We start from the raw sequence: 21,993 nt of genomic DNA on the forward strand, positions 1-21,993 counted from the left end.
TAGCAGTCATGGGAAAATGCAAAGAGGAGGAAGACTATGCAGGCCGCCTGGACCAGTGCAGGATGGGTGGGAAAGGGTAGCTGGAAGCCCAGCTATCTGAGGGCTCAGGAGGCCGAAGCAGAGCCGCCGTTGGTTCCTCCTGCTGCTGGAGGGGCCCCCACCTCAGTGGGCCGCTATCTAGTAGGGCAGGGGTAGGCAACCTTGGCTCTTTTATGACTCGTGGACTTCAACTCCCAGAATTCCTGAGCCAGGCAACTTTGGCTCTTTTAGGACTCGTGGACTTCAACTCCCAGAATTCCTGAGCCAGCCATGCTGAGGGGAAAGGGAGAAGTTTCCAAGCTGAGCCACGCTGGCTCAGGAATTCTGGGAGCTGAAGTCCACGAGTCATAAAAGAGCCAAGGTTTCCTAACCCCTGTAGTAGGGTCATCACCACCAGCACCTCCCTCCACCCATGATAATGAACGAGCACTGCTCTGCCATTCCTAGAACTAAGTTGACTTTCCTCTCTTCATTGCTTTCCAAATCAGGCGCTGGAGAAATTTTGCCGAGTAGAAGCAGGTTTCTCTGGGATCCGCAATGTGTATACGACCACCCCAAGCCATGACAACATGCAGCAGAGTTTTTTTCTGGCAGAGACGTTAAAGTAAGTCCTGAGCATTTTCAATATTTGGCTATCGGGAAAAACTTTTAGAAAGGAAGACTTTTTTCACGAAGCAAGCAGTGGGGGAAATCACCGGCGCTGAGCAGCACAAGAAAGACATCTTTAGGAGAAAATGTAACTTATTGACCGATGGCCAAAATACCACTGGTCTTGCTGAAACACAGCTCAAAAAGTTCTCCTGACTTGAGAATTCTCTCTTTTTTATATGTATTAATATATATATATATATATATGTATGTATATATATATATATATATATATATATATATATATATATATATATATATATATATATATATATCTCGATAAAATTTACAATTGTCACAGTAAAAGACTTAAGACCAACTTAAAAAGAAAAGAGAAAAGAAAGTAGAAGGTGCAGAAAAGGGGAAAAAAAGAATATAGTAAAGAAAAAAAAGAAATATATAAAGAAATTATACTTCCCCCCCTTCACCGCAAGTATAAACCATTTTAGTAACTTATCACTCAATCTTTTAAAATATAGGTAGTCCTCGACTTATGACCAAAACCGGGACTGGATTTTTCCTTGTTAAGGAAAAAGGTGGTTGTTAAGTGACTCATGCCCAATTTTACAGGTTTTTTTTTTTTTTGCCAAGGTTGTTAATTGAATCGTGTTGATAAGCAAATCCAGCTTCCCCCATGTGAATTTGTTTGTTGGAAGCCAGCTAGGGAAAGTCACATTTGGTAATCATGTGACTCCAGGATGCTGGAACCATCGTAAATACACCCTAGTTGTGAAGCCCTTGAGTTTTAATCATGGGGCTGCTGGAACACTGTGATGGTTGCCAGTGCGAGGACCGCTCATAAAGTCACTTTTTTTCCAGTGGCCTCATAACGTTGAACCGTTGTTAAACGAATGGCCATAAGTTGAGGACTACTTGTATGACGAATGATGTCTCCTTCCCATACCCCATCTCTTATTATTATTATTATTATTAATTTTATTTGTATACCACCCTTCTCCCGAAGGACTCAGGGCGGTGAACAGGGCAATACATGTTAAAAGACAAAATACAAAAATTAAAAGAGATTAAACAAGATGCCCACAACTCTTACAATAAGTTAAAACACATTAAAATAAGTTAAAACACATTAATAAAACCCAACCCCATCCCATCAGGCCAGGCCAGCTTGTTCGAAGAGGTAAGTCTTTAGATCGCGCCGGAAGGAGCGGAGGTCGGGCGCCATCCGGAGCTCAACCGGAAGATGGTTCCATAAATCCGGCCCGCCCACAGAGAACGCCCTGCCCCAACCAAATCCTTAAAGCCTTGTCATTTCACTTCTGGTGTCAGCACAGGAGATTTTTTGAGTGTCAGACGGTGGTTCTTCATTTGAAGTGGGCTGTTTCAAGCATTCTGAAAGCATTCAGAGGTTGAAGCACAGCCAGTTTGAAACAGGCCTGTTTTGGCCGTTTGGACACTGAACAGTTCACCTTGGAAGATTTGGCACACCGCTGGTCCAGACTCTGTTGTCTGTCTAAGCCAGGGGTGGGGAACAATGGCCCTTTTATGGCTTTTGGACTTCAACTCCCAGAATTCCTGAGCCAGGCACACTGGAATTCTGGGAGTCGAAGTCCACAAGTCATAAAAGGGTCATTATCCCCCCCACCCCTAGTCTAATGCAACCAACCTTGATAGCAAGCGCAGCGTAGGCCTTAAACAAATTATATCCGACAGTCTCAACCAGAAAGCTTCCTTTGCTCTTCTCTTGGCTCCAGGTATCTCTATCTTCTGTTCTCTGAAGATGATGTGCTCTCCCTTGAAGACTGGGTGTTCAACACTGAAGCTCACCCGTTGCCTGTGAATCACACAGACTCTGTCCTGAAGACAAGCATGCAGTAGGAGCACCTCGGCCCTTCTGGGTTCTGCGAAGGGATACCGAGGGGCTGCTTGCGTTTTTTTTCTTTCTCCTTTCCAGTAAAGGAATGCACATATTCCCGGAAAGGTATTTTGGGGGCATTCGTCCAATTCCGGACAAGTATTATGTCGGGGAGTATAAAAACTGTGAAAGAAGCACCTTCATGGGTTTTTTATTTTTCCTCTGTGAGGAAACTTATCACCTGATAATTGGATGTTGATTACGGGCCATAAGACAGAAAAAATCATGGATGTTTCTATGGAATCCACTGACTTTTCTATTGCGTGGCCAAAGGATCAGGAGTTTGCCATAAAATAGATGTCGGTTTGTGCCACACTTTTTGCCCCAAACTTGCTCCCTCCTTTTTCATATACCGTTGATTTATTATTATTATTTTACCTTTCTGATCTATCCTTTAAAAAAAAAAAGCAGTACACATCTTAAGTGGTCCTGATTAAAAAGTGTTTCTCAATCCCACCCCTTTCTCTTCTTAACCCCTTTCCTCACCCATTTCTCTGTTCTCTTCCATCTATTTGCCAACTGTCGTTTTCTTTTTTTTTTTTCTTTCTTTTTTTCCCTTTGATTTTCCTGGGTTTTGCTTGATCACTTTCCTTTGATTTTGGTTTTCCTTTTCATCTGGAGCAAAACCTTATGAGGCATTTGTAATGATTTCATTTCTGTAATGCTCAGATGTGAAAAATAAAATAAAAATTCATGTCGGCTAAAAAAAGACGTTTGGCTGGGTGGTGCGGAAGGTCAGAAAAGAGGCAGCCAAGAGGTGGGTGGAGGCAACCGGGGCCTTGGCAGAGCCCCTGGTTTTTGGCTGCTGCAGCAAATGGAAACAGAAGGCTCCTACACTGCCTTAGAACAGTATATGCTTCAATACTCAAAGGGGGAAGACAGGATGGTGGACAGAATCCGGAGAGGCTAAAGGACGGAGTGGACCAATTGCGTCTGCCTCTTGGAAATTGAGAATTTAATGGCCAAAGGGTGGGTGCCAAAGCAGACAATTGTGCAAGTGGGTGAAGCTGTGTCTGCTGAACAAGTACTGTACTCAAGCTGCTTGTGCTTTGTCATCTCTGGCCAGTCAACACAACACTTTGTGCCTGTCATCCTGGATGCTTGGAAGTTAAATATTTCCCAACACTGTACCCTCCTTAGGTTTCTGAGTACAGGTAGTCCTCAACTTACGTCCACAGTTGAGCCCAAAATTTCTCTTGCTAAGCGAAACAATTGTTAAGTGGGTTGCCAAGCATGCAAATTTTGATCACATGACCATGGGAATACTGCAATGGTTGTACGTGTGAAAAATGGTCATCAGTCACTTTTCTTCAGTGCCGTTGTAACTTTGGTCAGTAAGTAAATGCTTGTTAAGTTGAGGACTATCTGCACACGACCAATCATATATTTGTTTAATAAATTTATATGTTACCCATCTCACTATCCAAAGTGACTCTGGGCAGCTTACAGTACAATGAAAAATAAAAAAAACAGTATATCAATATAAAAACAATTTAAAGTTACGAGAGTCAGAGACTAAAACCCGGGAGCTTGAGTGGTGTGGAGATGGTGTCTTCTCTTACTCACCTTGAATAACATCCCCTACTAACTTGGGTACCAGTCAATGAAGATGGTGGTTAAAGTCAAAATCTCTAGCAAGCATTGGGATGGGGAGGGTTAGGGTTAGAAGTTGGTTGTGTGTATTCGTTGCACCTCCTTAAGCTTTTCTTTTTCACAGGTTTAACTGCACTTCTGCAAAATATTTTTTACTCTCTTTGTCTCTGCCATAGATGATTGTCACGGTACTCAAATCAATTGATGCATTTTTCTTTCTCCTAAGATTTTGATGGCTTTCTTTTTAGATTTAAAGAAGGAAGAAAAACACTTAGAGCAAGATGCAAAACAGATGCCTCATATTGAATTTGCACCTCTTGAAGCCAAGGGGATGGGGGAAAAGCCATACTGTCCAATGGACCACTTTGAGATTTCGTCTTTGGGATGAGAAGACTGGCAATTTCTGCCTAGGTCAGGGGTAGGCAACCTTGGCTCTTTTATGACTCGTGGACTTCAACTCCCAGAATTCCTGAGCCATTCTGGGAGTTGAAGTCCACGAGTCATAAAAGAGCCAAGCTTGCCTACCCCTGGCCTAGGTGGAGAGTTGCTCCTAGATAACTGCCTTGGGAACCTCTCATCAGATTGCAAATTATTCCTAGCAGGAAAATAAGCATTTGCCAAAATATTTTTAAATAGACCACTTACAGAATCAAAAGACCCTTTTGACATGAATCAAAGGTATCATTGCAGCTCCTTTTAGAATTTCCATTGAATTTTGAAGTACAGCGAAGCAGCATTATTTGTTACCTGTCCTACATTCAAATTGCACAGAATGCATCTAAAAGACCTTGCCTCTCATACTACTTACATTTGGAGTACAGTATTCAAAGTTGTTCTTAAAGATGGAGGAAAGATTTTTTTCTGTTGAAAGATGTATATCTTCCCTATCTGTGTGTAATAATTTACTGCCTGAGTGTATCTGACACCAGCAGGGGTTAAACCAGGGCCAAAAATGATTCAGGGCATACAGGTAATCCTCACAATTGAGACCAGAACTTACAATGCCAGTGATACAGTCATTAAGTGAGTCATGCCCAATTTTATGACACTTGTCACTTTAAGCAAACCCAGCTTTTCCCATTGAGTTTGATTGCCGGAAGCCCCCTTGGAAAGTCGCAAATGGAGGCCACATAACCACAGGACACTGGAACTATTGTAAATACATGCAGGTTACCAAGTGCCCAAATTCTGATGATGTGACCACAGGGATGCTGTGATGGTCATAAGTGTGAGGACTGGTCATAAGTCATTTTTTTCAGCACCACTATAACTTCAAACAGTCTTTAAACAAATGGTCATAACTTGACCATTTAACTGTATCCTTTTCTTTTCTCCCTGCTCTATCCAAAGCAAGTATCTGCCAAGGAAGGAAATCAAAAATACAGTACTCTTTTCAGAATCCAAACTAAAATGCATTAACGTAAATCTGAATGGACAGTACAGTTCAACAGATAGCAACTTTGAACTTGATAATGAACTTGAAAGTAGCCAGAGGTAATTTTTTTTACTTCATTTAATCTAGGAAAGACAGAATCAAAGTTGAGTCGTTATTACATTTGGCAGCTAGAAATTGCAGACAATTTCCAAGGACCTTAGTTATTCTTGAAAAAGCTAAACAGGGTTAGAGATTACTTGATTAGGAAAGCTCCAGAAAATCCCAGGGCATTAGGTTAGGCTAGTAAATCAGTAGTAATCATCATCACCATCTTGGAAGAAAACTCTGGCAAATCACTTGAAGTTATTGCCAAGAAAACTACATGGTTTTATTTATGTAATCATCAGGAGCTATATAGAACTTGGAGAAGATTTGAACTTTTATTTTGAAATAGTTTTGCTTTATTCTTTCTGAACCAAGAAGATTATCATAAAATTCAGTGAAGTGAAATCTGAGAGGTACAAGTGCATTCCATCCTATACATACTCTACATCTGGCTTATGCAGATCTGGTCAGTTTGCTTACTCTGTGAAATCCAAAGAAATCTTTACATGGTCACCTTCCCTACCCTTCTACTGAATGTTGTAGCAGGAATCTTCATTACAGCAAAGGGAGGGGGGAAAATGAGGAAAGATGGATGGAAAGGAACGAAAGACATAGCAACTGACATGTCCTACCATATTAGGAGAGTGGAAAGTATATGATTATTCTCTGGCAAATTTGTGAGTGTGGTGAAATTTTGTGACTGAAATGTATGAAGAACAGTTGCAGGGCTTGGAAACGGCCAGTCTAGAGAAAAGAAGGACTAAGGGGGACATGATAGCAGTATTCCAGTATATAAGGGGCTGCCACAAAGAGGAGAGGTCAATTTATTCACCAAAGCACCAGAGGGGAGGACAAGAAACAATGGTTGGAAACTGATCAAAGAGAGAAGCAACCTGGAATTAAGGAGAAACTTCCTAACAGGGAGGACAATTAACCAGTGGAACTGCTTGCCTTCAGAAATCGTGGGCGCTCCATCACTGGAGGTTTTTAAGAGGAGACTGGACAGTCCCTTATCTGAAATGATGATAGGATCTCCTGCTTGAGCAAGGGCTTGGACTAGAAGACCTCCAAGGTCCCTTCCAGCTCTATTCTGATTCTGAATAAGATACCACCTACCTCCAGTTTACAATTCAGCCCTTGCAGCAGTTCCAAGACGATTCCACAACCAATTCCACCCTAATTCAGATGACCTTGAGGGCACAGATAAACCCCCATGTGGCCTCAACAGCTCTCAGGCATGTAACAACCAAATGCCTGCAAAGAAATACAATCCTTCCATTCTTCTCCCCCCCCCCACCGTCCTGTCGAAACCTATCCTTCCATCCTCCCACCATCAGAACTGATGAAGCTTCTTGAATGAGAAATGAAACATTTTCTTCCTCAAGGGAAAAAAAACCAGTCCAGTCGTCTTTTTTGGGGGGGGGGAAACCGCTTTGAGATTTCAGTTGATTCTTACCTCTTGACTTTTTGAAATGCAGCTGCCAATTCAGTTGGAACAGGAGAGTGTACAAAGTATAGTTATTTCAAACATATGTGACCCCCCCATAAAAGTCTGTGGTCTATCCAATATGCAAAAGAAGGGATTTTTTTTTCCTAGAGGTGTGACATGCAACACAGCAAATCATGCTGCTGTGCTTCAGTGAAGAGAAAGTATGTCAAACCGAGGGCATGAATACTACAAGTACATCACAATTTATTTTATAATCTCTTAACAGAAAGAAAATAATGATGAAATAGCATAACTGGCATGCAGATTGACACACTTGTTCCAACAACTGTTCTTGAGAAAAAGACAAAGGTAGCATTAATAGCATTTTTTTTAAAAAAAAAAGAGTTCTATGAAATGGCGAGCAGAGGTTTGGGAAGCTCTTGGCAGGAATCTGGCTGACAAAGTGGGGTAGACCCTGCAAGAGAGAAAAATGGAAGCACCATAAATGGAAGTAACTGACTGGCTATTTATCTGATTTCAGAAGAAAGAGAATAGAAGGAAACTCACAGTTTGAATGAGTCTGCTTGAATTTTTTAAAGGTGCACCACAGATTGCCCCAACTGAAAGAAAACGTTCTGAAATGCATTGAGCATCAGACCTTAGCTCAAAAACAAATAAATAAAATAAAATAAAAACAGTTTATGGTGTCTGGTGGCATTTGGTTTCCTGTGCTGGGGTTTCTTTTCCTTCCCCACCCTCCCTGCTAACCTTTGGGCCCCAGCAACACAAACTGAGATAACTAAGCAATTTAGTATGTGTTCTAGTAAGGACAGAAGAACCAAGATGGAAATGGGAAGACTCAGCCGCTCGCAAGACTGTAATTAAGAACTCCACAGCCAAAATGATATGGTTGTTAATAAAAATAATTTTACAAAGGGAAAAGCTTAAGACAAGTCTTCTCCTTAGACCCTGGTCATATTTGAAAAATAGCAAGCAGGAATGCTGTTTCCATCAGAATCGAAGCTGTTTAGCCACTGTCAGTAACAGGATGCTGGCAAGACCCCTCTTATATTTTCTTTGTGGGGGGGGGGTGTTTAATTGGTGGTATCCTCTTGTTTCAATAGAAAAGTGAAGTATACAGATCACTGCTACACTTATTCAAGCACAGAACTCCTGTTTTAAATGCTGTGTGTTTCTGTCCCTATGACTGAATGCATATCCATCATTTGATAGCTGCATACATTAAGCTACGTTCATCAAGGTGGACATCAGCCTCAGTGACACATATAAGCTCTACAGTAGGGGTCCCCAACCCCCGGTCCATGGACCGGTCCGCACAAACAAGCAAAGCTCTATCCGTGGGATGCAGGCAGCACACAAAACCACGCCCTCTCCAGTCCTTGGAAAAATCTTTCTCCATGGAACCAGTCCCTGGTGCCCAAAAGGTTGGGGACCTCTGCTCTATAGCACCACAGTGACACTAAAAATAATAAGGCAAGGCAGCAATTTTGGTGGTTTCATTATTTAAATCTTTTTTACACATCCAGGTCTGGGCAATAAAAGATCCATGAAAGAGGAAGAGGGGAAAAAATAGTAATGTGAGGTAAAAAATAAAACTAATTTCAATGTGTTCGAGGTTCTTAATTCCACCATCCATCATCAGAAAAACATAGCTATTCTTTTATCAATATGGGAATTTCATAAGTGCTGTAGGACTGTGCAGGCTTAGTAAGGATCTGGTAGACAGTGATTTATGGAAGAAGATTAAAATAACTTAATATTTATCCCTTGGCCAAACAACAGCTAGCTAAAGAGGGATGTGGCTTTCATGCAAAAGGTTCTAAGACCTGCATTCATCCAAGATAGAAGGAGATAAAAATAATGGCAGAAAGTAATAGAATGGCTTGATACGAGATAGGAGCACTTGTGAGTCCTTTGTTCAAAAGCACAAGTGAAGGGGGAAGAGCTAGCTAGACAAAAATGGCAAAGATTGCACACTGTGCCATAATCTGATCTGATTTATAACCTCCTTTTTGTTCAGGAGCAGTATATGCATTCATATTTTCCTAGTCCTTGTCCTTAACTATGACACTATACTGTCTTTGTGTAGAAATCACCCTTGTGATTAGTAAACTATGGTGATGGTTTAGCATGTTGGTTGTGTTGGGGGACTTCTTTGACAAATGGCATAAACAAAGGATTGTTTAATGCTTTGTTCAAACAAGCCCCATAAATCAAATGGAGCCTTGCAGAATTTGACATATGGTTGCATGTAGCTCATTCAGCTTAGAGAGACCTTTATTCATTGTGCCTCCCACATGGCTGCTGAAAGTAGGTCATAGAGTAGAACAGCCGATATCCAACAAACTATAAGCAAAATAGGAAACGTTTTAGAGCTTATTTTGTGCATAAAATTAGATCAGACTGTCTAATAACAAAGAAACACAGGGCAGAAAATGTATTACTGGCGGAAACAGTGGAGGTAAACAAGAAAGTAATCACATACAGATAGTCCTCATTTGGTGACTGCTTCGTTTAGCAACATTGCTGAAAAAGGAACTTTGCGACCAGTCCTCAGACTTATGACCTTCACAGATCTGCAAAGGAAAGCTGAAATGAGATCATAATCTTGGTTTCACTTAGTGACCACTTTGCTTTATGACTGAGTTGCTGATCCAAATTGTGGTTGCTAAATGAGTACTATCTGTATTATGCTACCGTATATGGATTTATTGTATCTCTATCCCATCTTTTCAGAGAAAAATAATATTTATTCTCTCTAATTTTTATTCTTGCAATTACTTTGAGGAAGACAAGGAAAGATGGTGATCTGGGTTTAATGTCATATGAAGTTACAATTTGTTTTAATTGATTCACTGAATTACTTGGTTGGATTTATTAAGCACCTGGTGAGATACAACATGCCAGGAGTGCCTCTATTCTCAGACACGTAAATCTTCATGCTTGGTAGACTCATCTCTGGACACCAGCAGAGCTAGCTGTGTTGTAAAAGCCATTGTTCCAGCTGTTGCAATGGCTGCTTCATTCTTCCTAGAAGGAAACAAATATATTATGGCACGATAGAACTTGCTTTCTTTTTACCTCCACCCTATCTTGTAGGGATGAAACCAAAAAAGCCACAGATATGGATTGTGCTGTGAGGCCCTGATACTGATGTGACCATTTTAGGACTTTAATCTCAGCCCCACAAATGTTACAGGTTCACGAATCTAATAGTTTACAGAGGATTCCAGCCAAAATAGATTTATATAGAACATATAACGCATTCCTGCAGACGTGAGCTTCTTGTTAATGGTTTCCTCATTCTGAGGCCTGAATTGGCCTCTTAAAAAAACAGTGGGCAACACTTCAGCTTTTTCCCTGGGACTGACTAACATACAGATTTTTAGGAGATGAAACATATTCTCTTTTTTTTTCAGAAGTTCCACCTGTTGGGTTTTACTCTGACCAGAAGGAGGCAAGGTAGCTTGAAAGGGTTTATCTTGATTAAAAAAGGTAAAGGTTCCCCCGCACATGAGTGCTGGTCATTTCCAACTCTAGGGGCCGGTGCTCATCTCCGTTTCAAAGCCGAGGAGCCAGCGCTTGTCCGAGGACGTCTCCGTGGTCATGTGGCTGGCATGATTAGACACCAGAGGCGCACGGAACGCTGTTACCTTCCCACCGTAGCGGTCCCTATTTTTCTACTTGCATTTTTACGTGCTTTCAAACTGCTAGGTTGGCAGAAGCTGGGACAAGTAACAGCCGCTCACTCTGCTATGCGGCACTCGGGATTCAACCCGCCAAACTGCCGATCTTCTGATCGACAAGCTCAGTGTCCTAACCCACTGAGCCACCGCGTCCCTTTATCTTGATTAGGGCTGCCCAATCTTTTCCAGGCAGAGAAAAGCTTTCAGCCTCATGCTATGGGCTAGTGCTAGAGATTGCAAATAATGCTAAGTTTCATTAAATAAAATTAAATACAGTTAACATGATTCCATTTCAGAAATGTCTTTTAGAATTTCTCTTTTGATTTCTGGGAGCCTCAAGTCTTTTGAAGATCTATGCACATCATTAGAAATACCGAACAAAAGAATATGAATTCAAAAATAACAATGGCCACAGAGGCAGCATTAACTTTACATCAACTACAGCACACTCATGCTTAAAAAAAAACTCTTTTGCCTTGGCTCTTTCTTCTTATAGAACTTGAAAGCTCAGACACATCCCCAGAAATCCTCACAAATCAAAAGTAGTTTCTGCCACTGGCTGACTTCCACGGATTTTAGTAGACAGTTTGATGTGCCATCAGGAACACAGCAAAAAGTGTCACACTTTTTAGGATACATCCATTTTGTTGGATGCTGTGCAGAAATATTTGCATTCTTTTCTCCAGCCATTTGAGTTCAGTTGCACAAAATAGAATTTGTTTCTGAAATTTATTTCAAAGGAGAAATTAATTTCTGTGAAATTGTTCCAGATGGGGGAATGCACGTACACCTCTTTACTTAGCCATGAGGCAGCTATATTTTAATGAACATCTTTCGTGACGCAATAATTTTTCTGGCAGTTTGCCAGCTCTGTGGCATACCATACTTCCATTAAATTCCAAAGGAAAGGGTCTCCAAAAAACCCTCCATGACTTTTGTTTCTAAGTTACAGACTGGGAAGTGCCAGGTAGTTTGGGAGACTTTAAAATAATAAAAACATTCAGAATAGAAAGTAGCAGCAGCTGCAACAGAACATAAAACTGTCAGAGAAACTGCAAGTTCCTGCAGTTTCTCTTCAATAAAATAATTTTTAAAAAAACATTGGTACCGTCTTAGTGCAGAGATGAGTTCTGGTGGCATCAAAACACAATGCTACCATGCCTGGGGGTGAGGAGCACAATGCACAATGGCTGTATTGAGATGATCGTGATTTTTTGGTTTAAATTGTTCATGGATGTTTTTTTTTATATGCTTGTATATTATTGTTTTTGTTTTTTACTTGTAGTGAGCCGCCTGGTTGCTTGGATAAGATGGGCAGCCATACAAATGGTGCTACTACTACTACTACTAACTGTAGTAGTGAGTAGCTGAAAGCTTTAGTATAGGGATCATACCTATCTCTTACCATTGTTTTTGCTGGTTGTGCGTTATTGAGCATGGAGCATAAGGTAAAAAATAACTCTGTAGATATAGATGATATAGACGGTTAGAAAACTAATTATTGCAGGTAATTAGATAATAAGTAACGAATAAAGGACTGAAATGTCCTAAGCTGGAAATTAGAATAATGAGATCCTCTGAGGGTTTGTGTTTTTTTTTGCTGTTTGGTTCTTTAGATTTTGTTTCTGGTTATTTTGTTTTCTTATTTCTGAATGTCATTTCATTTATTTATTTTTAATGTTATCATTACACAATTATACATTGCCTCTCATTGATACTTGATACTTGATACTTGATCATTGTCATTGATACTTGATCTTGATACATCGTATTGTTTGGTACATTGTACTGTTGCAAAACTGTATTGTTTATATCTTCTTTTTTCATAAAACAAAATGTTACAGGAACAAGACAATTCTTTGTGGCAGCCCTTTCAATGCCCATTTCTTTTCTCTAGAGTTGCCCAGACTCCCTTTCAGTCACCAAAGCGTCCAAGGTGACTTTAGGCTGGTCTCCACTTTGACCCAACCTACACCACAGGGTTGTTGTTGGGAAAGTTATGGCAGCAGATCTGGAGCTAATTAATTACAGGTAGTCCTCAACTTACAACAGTTTGTTTAGTGACAGCTTGAACTCACAACAAAACAGGGCCATTTTCACACAACCACTGCAGCATCCCCATGGCCAGGTGATCAAAATTCAGACGATTCATATTGATGATGGTTGCAGTGTCCCGGGGGTCCTCTTTTGCGACCTTCTGACCAGCAAAGTCAATGGGAAAGCCAGAGTCACTTAACATCCACGTAACTTAACAATTACAATGATTCACTGAACAACTGGCAAGAAAGGTCGCAAAATGGGACTAAGCCCAACAAACGTTTCAGTGCATAACAGAAATTTGGGGCTCAGTTGGTGGTCGAGGGTTATTTGTGCCTAAGAAAAAGGAGCGAAGAGGAGAGGACAGGAAGGCCCTGGCCAACTCCGAGCCGGCCTAGCGGGCCTCGAGGGGCGGACGTGGGGAGAGGAGGAGGGAGGAAGACCACGCAGGCCGCCCGGACCAGCGCACGAGAGGCGGGAGAGGCGCCGCGCCGCCCAAGGGTCCGCCAGGCCGAAGCGGAGCCGCCTGTCGACTGAAGCGGCCCCGAGACGCCGCCGCCGCCGCCGCTTCACAGATCCGCGAAAGAAGCGCGAGGCCGCCGCCGCCTCTCTGCACCCGGAGCGAGGCGGGACCGAGAGCCGGCGCCTCCTCAGCCCGGCCAGCGGCGGCCATGGCCCGCGGCGGTGAAGAGGAGGGCCGCCCGCCCGAACAGGCCGCCTCGCCTCCGGAGGCCTCCCAAGGCGGCGGTTCTGGGCGCCCGCCGCCACCGTCGCCTCCTCCTGCTCGGGTGCCGCGGCTGGGCCTGGGCCTGGCCTTGCTGGCGGCGCTGCTGGCGGTCAAATACTACCGGGACGCGGAGGCCGCCCGGCGGCAGGTAATGGGGAGCGGGGGGGGCGGCCGGGGCGGAGGGATGGGGGGGGTGTCAAAGGATGGGGGAGGCAGTTGTGGGGTCTCGGGGCTTTGAAGGGGATTTAGACTGATAATTGTCATTCTCATAATCATGATTTAAGTACCATGATATGATATGTTTTATATCACATTTCATACTATATTTCACATTATATTATATTGAATGCAATACGATATTCAGTATAATTGTATGTATGTATGTATGTAGTTAATTATGACTTTAACCTGGGTTCAGTAATGTGTAACCAACGTTTTGGGTGCGCAAAAGGCAACCCTGAGCCATCATGAAATGGCAAAAGGGGCTCAGTCTCTCTCACACAACCTCCTGTAAGGTTAAAAAATGTCAGATGTAAAGTGCATCTGCTAGTTGTTTACCTGATGGTTGAGCATCTTGTATGGATGCATCACTTAGGTAGGGTTATGTGTACCTGTGTCCTGTTGCATTGGAGAAAATCTATTTTGTACGATAGATAGATAGATAGATAGATAGATAGATAGATAGATAGATAGATAGATAGATAGATAGATAGATAGATATAGATATACACACACACACACACATTCTCCCTTTCCCCCCCTCTCTCTCTCACACACACACAAGGCAGTGATTATACCTCATATTTCTGCCTCCTATTTTCCTTTCTGCCTCCTATTTTCCCCACAACCACAGCTCTGTGTGATGGGTTGGGCTGAACCAGAGAGAAAGTCATCCACCCAGGTTTCATACCTAAAGTGGGACTAGAACTCTGTGGTTGTTTGGACTGGACACCCCACTTGATGGCACATATCAATCAATCTCCTCAGGAGTTTGAAAGGTTTTGGGGGGAAAGCCCCCCCCCCGCCATAAAATTCAGAAGTGTTTTTATTACGGTAGAAATAATTGTACATAATCATGTGGTGTGAATGTTGGTGTTTGGAAGAGTGTTTGTTCTTGGGGTGCTGGAAGTTTTTGAAGGCTTGTTCACGTTTTTATTACTAGGGTAATAAAAGCTGATCTGCCCAGGGTTATGTACATAAGATAAGCAGCCATATAAGGCGATACATTTTGTGTAGAAATGGTTATTACGGGCTCAGCAGCATTAATAGAGTTCTTTTCATTACGTATCTCTGTTCCTGGTGCCATAAAACTGAAGGGGGGGGGCATTTGAGGACAGACAAAAGAACACACTTCTTCATGCATGCAAGTGATGAAATTCTGTGCAGACCTCAATTACTTTAAAGGAGGTTTCTGAAGAGAGGGGCAGAGGATAAATAACTTTTCAGCACCCCCACTAAACTAATTCCTAAATACAGGTACTCCTCAATTTACGACCACTTTTGGAACTGGAACTTCCAGTGCTGAGCAAGGCAGTTGTTAAGTGAGTCATGAACAATTTTATGACCATTTTTGCCATTGTCATTAAAAGAATCCATGTAGTTAAGAGAATCATGTGGTCTTTAAGCAAATCTAGCTTCCCTCATTGACTTGCTTGTCAAGCCAGCTGGGAAGGTCACAGGTGGGAATCACATGACCCCCCAGGATGCTGCAACCATTGTAAATACATGCCTGTTGTTGCCAAGTGTCCAAATTTTGATCATGTGACTGCAAGGATGCTGCATAATACCAGGACCAGTTGCACGTCACTTTTTTTCAGTGCCATTTTAATTTTGAACGGTTGCTAAACAAATGGTTGTAAATCGAGGATTACCTTTAGATGCAGACAGATGCAGATTGTTAGGACTGGTTAGAAATAATCTTTTGATGTTTCCCCCCCCCCCCCCTAAGTCTGCTTATTGTGCCTGCAGATTCCAGGTTTTGATATCTTGCCAGTTTGCAGGTAGTGAGAATACCCTGGGGAAAAGAAACGTATTTGGGAAATCAGCATCCTGACCTGCAGAACATTATTATACTTGTATGCATTTTAATGGCATTGCTCAGTCAAACGGATAACTGGTTGTACCTCACTGCATTTCAAATAGCTTTGGGCTAGTGCCACTAAAATAATGTCCTGGCCTTAAGTGCTTAGTGGTGTCAGAGTTTTGTAACTCCTGAGATTTCATCTCTTCTGATGGGATCCATCCCCAACCTATTTCTACTTTTGAATCAGCCCTGCAAGGCACTTAAGTGCTTTCCTGACCATAATTGACAACAGCAGCAGCTTTCAGGCAGCGTTAGCATCCTTTTAGGCTGGCAGATAGCAGATGGAAAATAAATGCTCTTCAGAGCTGTGGGAACTTTAATGGCGTGGCAAGCAGCATGGAAGCCTGCAGAGAGAAGAAACCACATTGCTCTTGGGAGGTGGGGGTGTTCTGCCTGCACTCCATAACAGATGACAGAGTAAATTTTAAACTCACCCCCCTCCAACCTTACTTGAGATTACTCGTTCATAGACCAATGTTTCTCAACCTTATGGGCTTCAATTCCCAGATTTCCCCAGGAGAATTCTGGGAATTGAAGTCCATATGTTTTAAAGGGATGGATTCCAATACCCATGACCTTCCACTAAAGTCCAAAAAACTGTAGAGTTTTTTTTACTTCTAATCTAACACCTTACTCATGTTTCCCATACTCTCTTATATCTCCAAAACACTGCCTGAATTAAGCAGGCTTCTTTTTTTCCAACCTGGCAGTAATGAGCTGAGTTAGAAGGAATGTGAGCTGTGGATTCAGTCCATTGGGAGCATTTGCCTTAAGTGACTCACAGAAATTAATGCGAACTAGTGGGATAATATGGCTGGGATTTTTTTATATAACAGCTGCTACAACTCAGCCATGAGCCAGAGTATGTTTGGGGGCCAAACATCTTGCTGTATACTATATAGCTTCCTATACTGTATAGAGCAGGCATGTCAAACTTGTGACGTCGTATGATGTTTTGTGATTTCCCCCCCCCCATTGCCAGCAATTGGGTGGGTGCGGTTTCAGTATGATGCATCCAGCAGTTTGACATGCCTGGTACAGAGGGTTTGCAATTATTTGGGGAGACCAATTATGGGTCAGTGGTTAGAGTACAAGGTTTGCATATAAGTTGTAGGTTTGATTTCAGCCTTACTAAAACAGGCTGGGAAAATCCAGAGGGAGGCGATCTTTTTCATGCTAGGTCTCCGGTCCCTCAAAAGAAATCTATTGGAAGGTATTGTATGGAGATATCTATAGGTACTCCTTGACTTACAATCATTTATTTAGTGACCATCCAAAGTTACAAGGGCACTGGAGAAATGTGCCTTGTGACTGAACATCCCAGCATCCCCACAGTCATTTGATCAAAATTTGGGTGTTTTGGCAACTGGAGTGTATTTACCAGGGCAGCAGCATCCCAGGAACGTGTGATCACCATTTGAGACCTATCTAGTCGGGTAGATAGGTCAATGAGGGAAGCCAGATTCACTTAAGAGCCCCTTGATTGACTTAGCTGCAGGGATTTGCTTAACATCTCTGGCAAAAAGGTTGTAAAATTGAGTGTGACTCACTTAACAACACCTTGTTTAGCATCAGAAATAATGGTCCCAATTGTGATAAGTCAAGGACTACCCATATTCTCATTTTCTTTGCAGTTAATTGCGGAGATAGAAAAATTCAAATTGTTTATTTTTATTTATTTGTAAAATAATTTTTAAAATAGAAAATCTTCTCAAAACAGATTATGAAGGAAAATGTGATAGGATCTCTCTCTCTCTGAATATATATCTGTGCATCCATAAAATATGTATATAGTATAATATATATATTATGGGAGTGTGCATGCCAAAAATGATGCTGCCAAAAATCATTGTTTTACTGCTGAATTTTGGCAGCATGATCTTGCATATTCCACAGAGATGCAGAAATGGCTGAGGCGGGGATCTTTGTGACTCATGGAATTTGAGTTGTCTAGTAGTAAAAGTTTATCGAAGGGGCAATATTGGGATGAGTTAACTGAGTTTTGTTTCTTTTTACAGTACATTTTTAAAAATGTTTACTGTTCTTCCATTCTTACATCTATGGCTTCAGTTATATTCCATTGCTGGACAGGGATAATCACTTTCTGAGTTGTTAAAATCACTATTAAAATTAGGCAACTTCAGAGCTCCAGAGCCACTGCTGCTTCTGCACTTGCAGGAAGAGCATTGCTTTAATTTAGAAATATCTTCTGCCATATTTTAGAACCCTGTTCATAATAATTTTTCTGGCCATGTACTTGGTTGATTACATAATCCATGCTACCGGAGCGTGAATAAATATCCATGGTTCACTAACCATAATCTCAGGACTTGGAGCTACCTAAAAAACTCAAATTCCTTGTGAACAGCAAACCTTTTGACAAAACAGCAGCTGGGAAAGTTAATGCCTTGTTCGCTTTTCAGTTCAATTCTGAATGCAGTTATGACACAAAGTTCTCTTCAGTTAAGTGCATTTGCTAGGCAAATTTGATAACAACCTAAGCTTTTTATGCTTGCATTTCTAGCAAATAGCAGGCAGGTAATTATCTTTTGATTCCATCATGTAAAGTTGGCTTACCTTCTAAAAAACATCAGCCTATTTCTAATTTGCCTTTGCTCAAGATTAAAACAGGTGCCATGCAATCACAAATCTCCACTTTGGAGAATATGTTCTGAAAAGTTAGTACCAGTATTGCCTTAGAAGAGTGAAAATGAAAGAGGAAATTGGTTCTTTCTTCTTTTCACCTTTTCCTAACATAATTCACTCCTGTGATGTTAGTCTTGCTGGGTGAAGATTTTGTTCTCTGTGCCTGAAGGGAAAAGAATCCCTCTGTAAGGGGGATGGGCGGATTCTAAAATTGATAAATAAAAAATAAAAGGAAGATGATGCATGCATTTTTCACAAGCATAGCTAATACCTTCCTCAAATTGGTGTTCCTTGGGTGTATCAGACCAACACACATAATACTCAAAGATCAAGTCTAACACAACTGGAGGGTTCTTGGTACTATAGAGGAAGGCTGGCGTACAAATAAGGGTATTTAAGTAGATGTCAAATTTAGTTGTGTTGCATCAATGCAATTTTCTTGACAGTATTATAGAAGTGGTTTGGAAGTTCTTTTTCAGACTAGCTCAGGGGTCCTCAGCCTTGGCAACTTTAAGACTTGTGGACTTCAATTCCCAGAATTCTTCAGCCAGCAAAGGAGTTGAAGTCTACAAGTCTTCAAGTTGCCAAGGTTGAAAACCCCTGGTCAAGCTTACAACTGCAATATGAAGAAGCATACAGGTAGTCCCCAATCTACAAATGGTCCATTAATGACCATTTGAAGTTCTGATGGCCCTGCCTGAGTATTTATGACCCAGTTCTGAAGGTTTGATGGTCACCCAACTTGCAGACAATCTGACTGAACTTTGGTGCTCAGCAACTGAGCTGCTACTCCTGTGTCCCATCATGTGACCATGATTTATGATGATTTTGGGAATTTCTTCAACATTACAATGCCAAATTGGAAAATCTGTTTCCAGCTTTTCTGCATTACATCTATTTTGATGAAATGATCTCTCTGCTCATTTCATTTGTCTGAAAGAAGAGTTCCTTCAGCTTCTTATCTCTCCAGGTGCATATGTAACTAGCTTGGGTGATGAGACAAATGGCTAATTTGAATTTCTTTATTTTGTGAATGTATGTCTTAAAGGATCCCTTTCCTTCCACTTAGGAAAGAGCCCTGAAATCTCTGGGAAATGAGGGTCTTTTTCTCTTCTCTTCCCTGGATACTAACAATGATTTGTACATCAGTCCTGAGGAATTCAAACCCATTGCAGAGAAACTGACTGGTAAGTGTCTTGAGAATTTGAGAGCACAAAACATTTACTAAATATTGGTGCCGTGCAATTACTAAATATTGGTCCTGTGCAAAAATATTTCTACCCTTTTTTCCCTCATGGCTTAAATGTGTGTCTTGTGTTTCTTTAATTATGTAGTGGCTAAGCAGCCTGTGTGTATGTGGAAATGACTTGTCTTTCATTGTGAAATGATCTTAGGTTTTATAATAACTTCCCTGATTTCCTGCGCAGTACTTCCATCAATTCACAAGGAGTAACCCCAGGGTGGAATTTCTCCCACAGATTTTGTTTGTTTAGCACTGGTGCCATTGTCACCAGTAAGGAGAGAACTCTCCCTTAAAAATTCAGATTTTTGGGAAAATGGGGTGAGTGCCTTCTCAAAATGGCTTCCATGAGGGAATTTCCATAATAATCCCCAAATCCATATTAGTCCAAGTATGCTTTTTGCTACTTTTTTTTCTTTTCTTTTCACTTCTTAGCAATTAGCTACACCAAAATGGGAAGATTTTGTTTTGTTCTTCCTTGATTACAAGCTTTGGAATGAAGTGTTCTCAGGTGTGTGGATGCTGTTTATAGGTATTTAGGTGGTGTAAGCAGCCTAATGCAAGGGATTGATGGCTACATGAAACCTCCTTTAATAGCTATGCCGTAACACTTCTCTTTTCTTCTGCAACAGCCACAACAGTACAGTTGGATTAGATACTAGGAGCTACAAGGGGGACCATAAAAAGTTCATGATTTTTTTCCCCAGGGACTGTAAAAAAAATGCATCCTAAATTTTGGATATATGAATGGTCTGCCTTTTGGTGGCTTTGATGGAAGACACCTCTTGTAAATCCATCATGCATACATGCCAGTCCTTTTGTAATACCAGTTTATACATTGTGTGTGTGGGTGTGGGTGGGTGCGTGAGAGAGGTGCCCGCAGCTTTTTCCGCAGCTCACTTTGATTTTCAAAGGGTAAGGGCGATGAGCTCTGTATCTTTGAAAGGGATATGTGTCAGATGCTGTTTTCATTAAGGACATTTTTTTTTGTAAAGCTTCTGTTCCCATTGTTGAACTTACAAAGTTGTACGTGCTGGTTTTTGGCTAGGGCTTAAAAAAGATTAAAAGGCAGGAAATGTGGCTCTGCTGTCATGTGGCCAGTGAGTGGTCCCTGGTGAGGTGTCAATGGGCTACTTTGAACTCAAAAATCTCTGCATGCAGCAAGATAATGTCAAGATTTCTGTCTACTGGTTACTTGGGATTGTCTTGATGACATGTTTACCTGGAAAATGGATCTGTTTGCTTTTACAGCTATTCCTCAACTTACGACCACAATTGAGAGCAGAATTTCAGTTGCTAAACAAGGCAGTTGTTAAGTGAGTCGCACCCAGTTTTATCACCTATTTGCTGGTTAAATGAGCCAATGCAGTCGTTAAGCGAGTCACATAGTTGTTAAGCCAATCCGGCTTCCCATTGCCTTTACTTTTGGCAAACCAGCACGGGAAATCACAAAGGATCACATGGCCATTTGCCAAGTGCCTAAATTTTGATCTCATGACCACAGAGACACTGTGGCAGTTGTAAGTGTAAGGACCAGTTGTAAGTCACTTTTTCAGTGCAGTTGTAACTTCAAACTGTCGCTTAATGGATGGTTGTAAATCGAGGACTACCTGTGCAGGAAGGAAGAATTAATCTGGCCCACGCTTGTCCTTTGCATATCTGTAAGGAGATAAAGCTAATTGGGAAACTAAAAAGGTTCTGTCAACTTTTCAGCTATTTTCTTCTTAGAAACTTTGTACTGTTGAACCACAGCAAGGATAAAAGCCTCGGTGACTCTCCTGGCATAGTGGTCACCAGCTTCTCTGCCTTGAGGGTCAAAACCTTTCCAGTTCTTCCTGGTCATTGAATACCCTCCTTCTCATTTTAGCTGGATTCAGACACCATGCTCAGCGATGACTTGTTTTTAATCATAACTTGCTGAGCAAACTACAGTGGCTTGTTTTACATATGTTGTAAGCCATACATCAGGAATGTCCTGCCGAAGACCTTACCTTCCTCCTTCTCCCAAACCTTTGGGTGTGACCTCCAGAAGTTTCTATAGAGATTGCCTAAGAAAGCTAATTTACTGGTACTTCATTAATTGATTTCATTTTAATTTTACATTCAGACAATTTAATTGGAGGGCTAATTTTTGTGCCCGCCTTGCCTTCTTTGCATAGTTTGGGGAGAAGGGTCTCCACTGAACCACTCAGGGACCACGTAGAGGTCTCTGTCCAAAAATGCTTGTGCAACCTTGCAGGTAAATCTGATTCCTTCCATCACAACTGTGGCATTAAGCCAAACCCAGACAAATTACCTTATGGTTTCTGAATCTGATCCGTGTTGTATTTTTTCCCAACCCAAAGTATATTTGGCAGCAGGCTGCTATCTTCTCTCATCCCAAAGTAATTAACCACCTTCCAGCTTGATGTGTAATAAAGGTTGAAGGAGCTCACTTAAGCAGGAATCGGAGAAGAGACAGGAGCAAATCCACAGGCCTTTTGCATAAGCT

General features: G+C 41.5%; 2 protein-coding genes across 3 annotated transcripts in view; both read left to right on the forward strand.

Moving 5' to 3' along the window:
• Positions 1 to 3,476, forward strand: part of MAN1C1 (mannosidase alpha class 1C member 1) — a 153,983-nt gene extending 150,507 nt beyond the window's left edge. The window contains exons 11-12 of one of the 2 annotated variants that reach the window (XM_083369757.1): positions 528 to 643; positions 2,400 to 3,476. In XM_083369757.1, the coding sequence (XP_083225883.1) occupies positions 528 to 643; positions 2,400 to 2,523 (240 nt within the window). In that variant the 3' untranslated portion in view covers positions 2,524 to 3,476. The remainder of the gene's footprint in view (positions 1 to 527; positions 644 to 2,399) is intronic. The other variant, XM_083369758.1, reaches the window with a different exon arrangement.
• Positions 3,477 to 13,172: 9,696 nt separating this feature from the next.
• The window catches only part of SELENON (selenoprotein N), a 32,364-nt gene continuing 23,543 nt past the window's right edge, over positions 13,173 to 21,993 (forward strand). The window contains exons 1-2 of the mRNA XM_083369837.1: positions 13,173 to 13,681; positions 19,332 to 19,449. Coding sequence (XP_083225963.1) covers positions 13,478 to 13,681; positions 19,332 to 19,449 — 322 coding nt within the window. The 5' untranslated portion in view covers positions 13,173 to 13,477. The remainder of the gene's footprint in view (positions 13,682 to 19,331; positions 19,450 to 21,993) is intronic.

The sequence above is a fragment of the Vipera ursinii genome (genome assembly GCF_947247035.1).
Source record: "Vipera ursinii genome assembly, chromosome: 9".
In the NCBI taxonomy this organism is placed as follows: Eukaryota; Metazoa; Chordata; class Lepidosauria; order Squamata; family Viperidae; genus Vipera; species Vipera ursinii.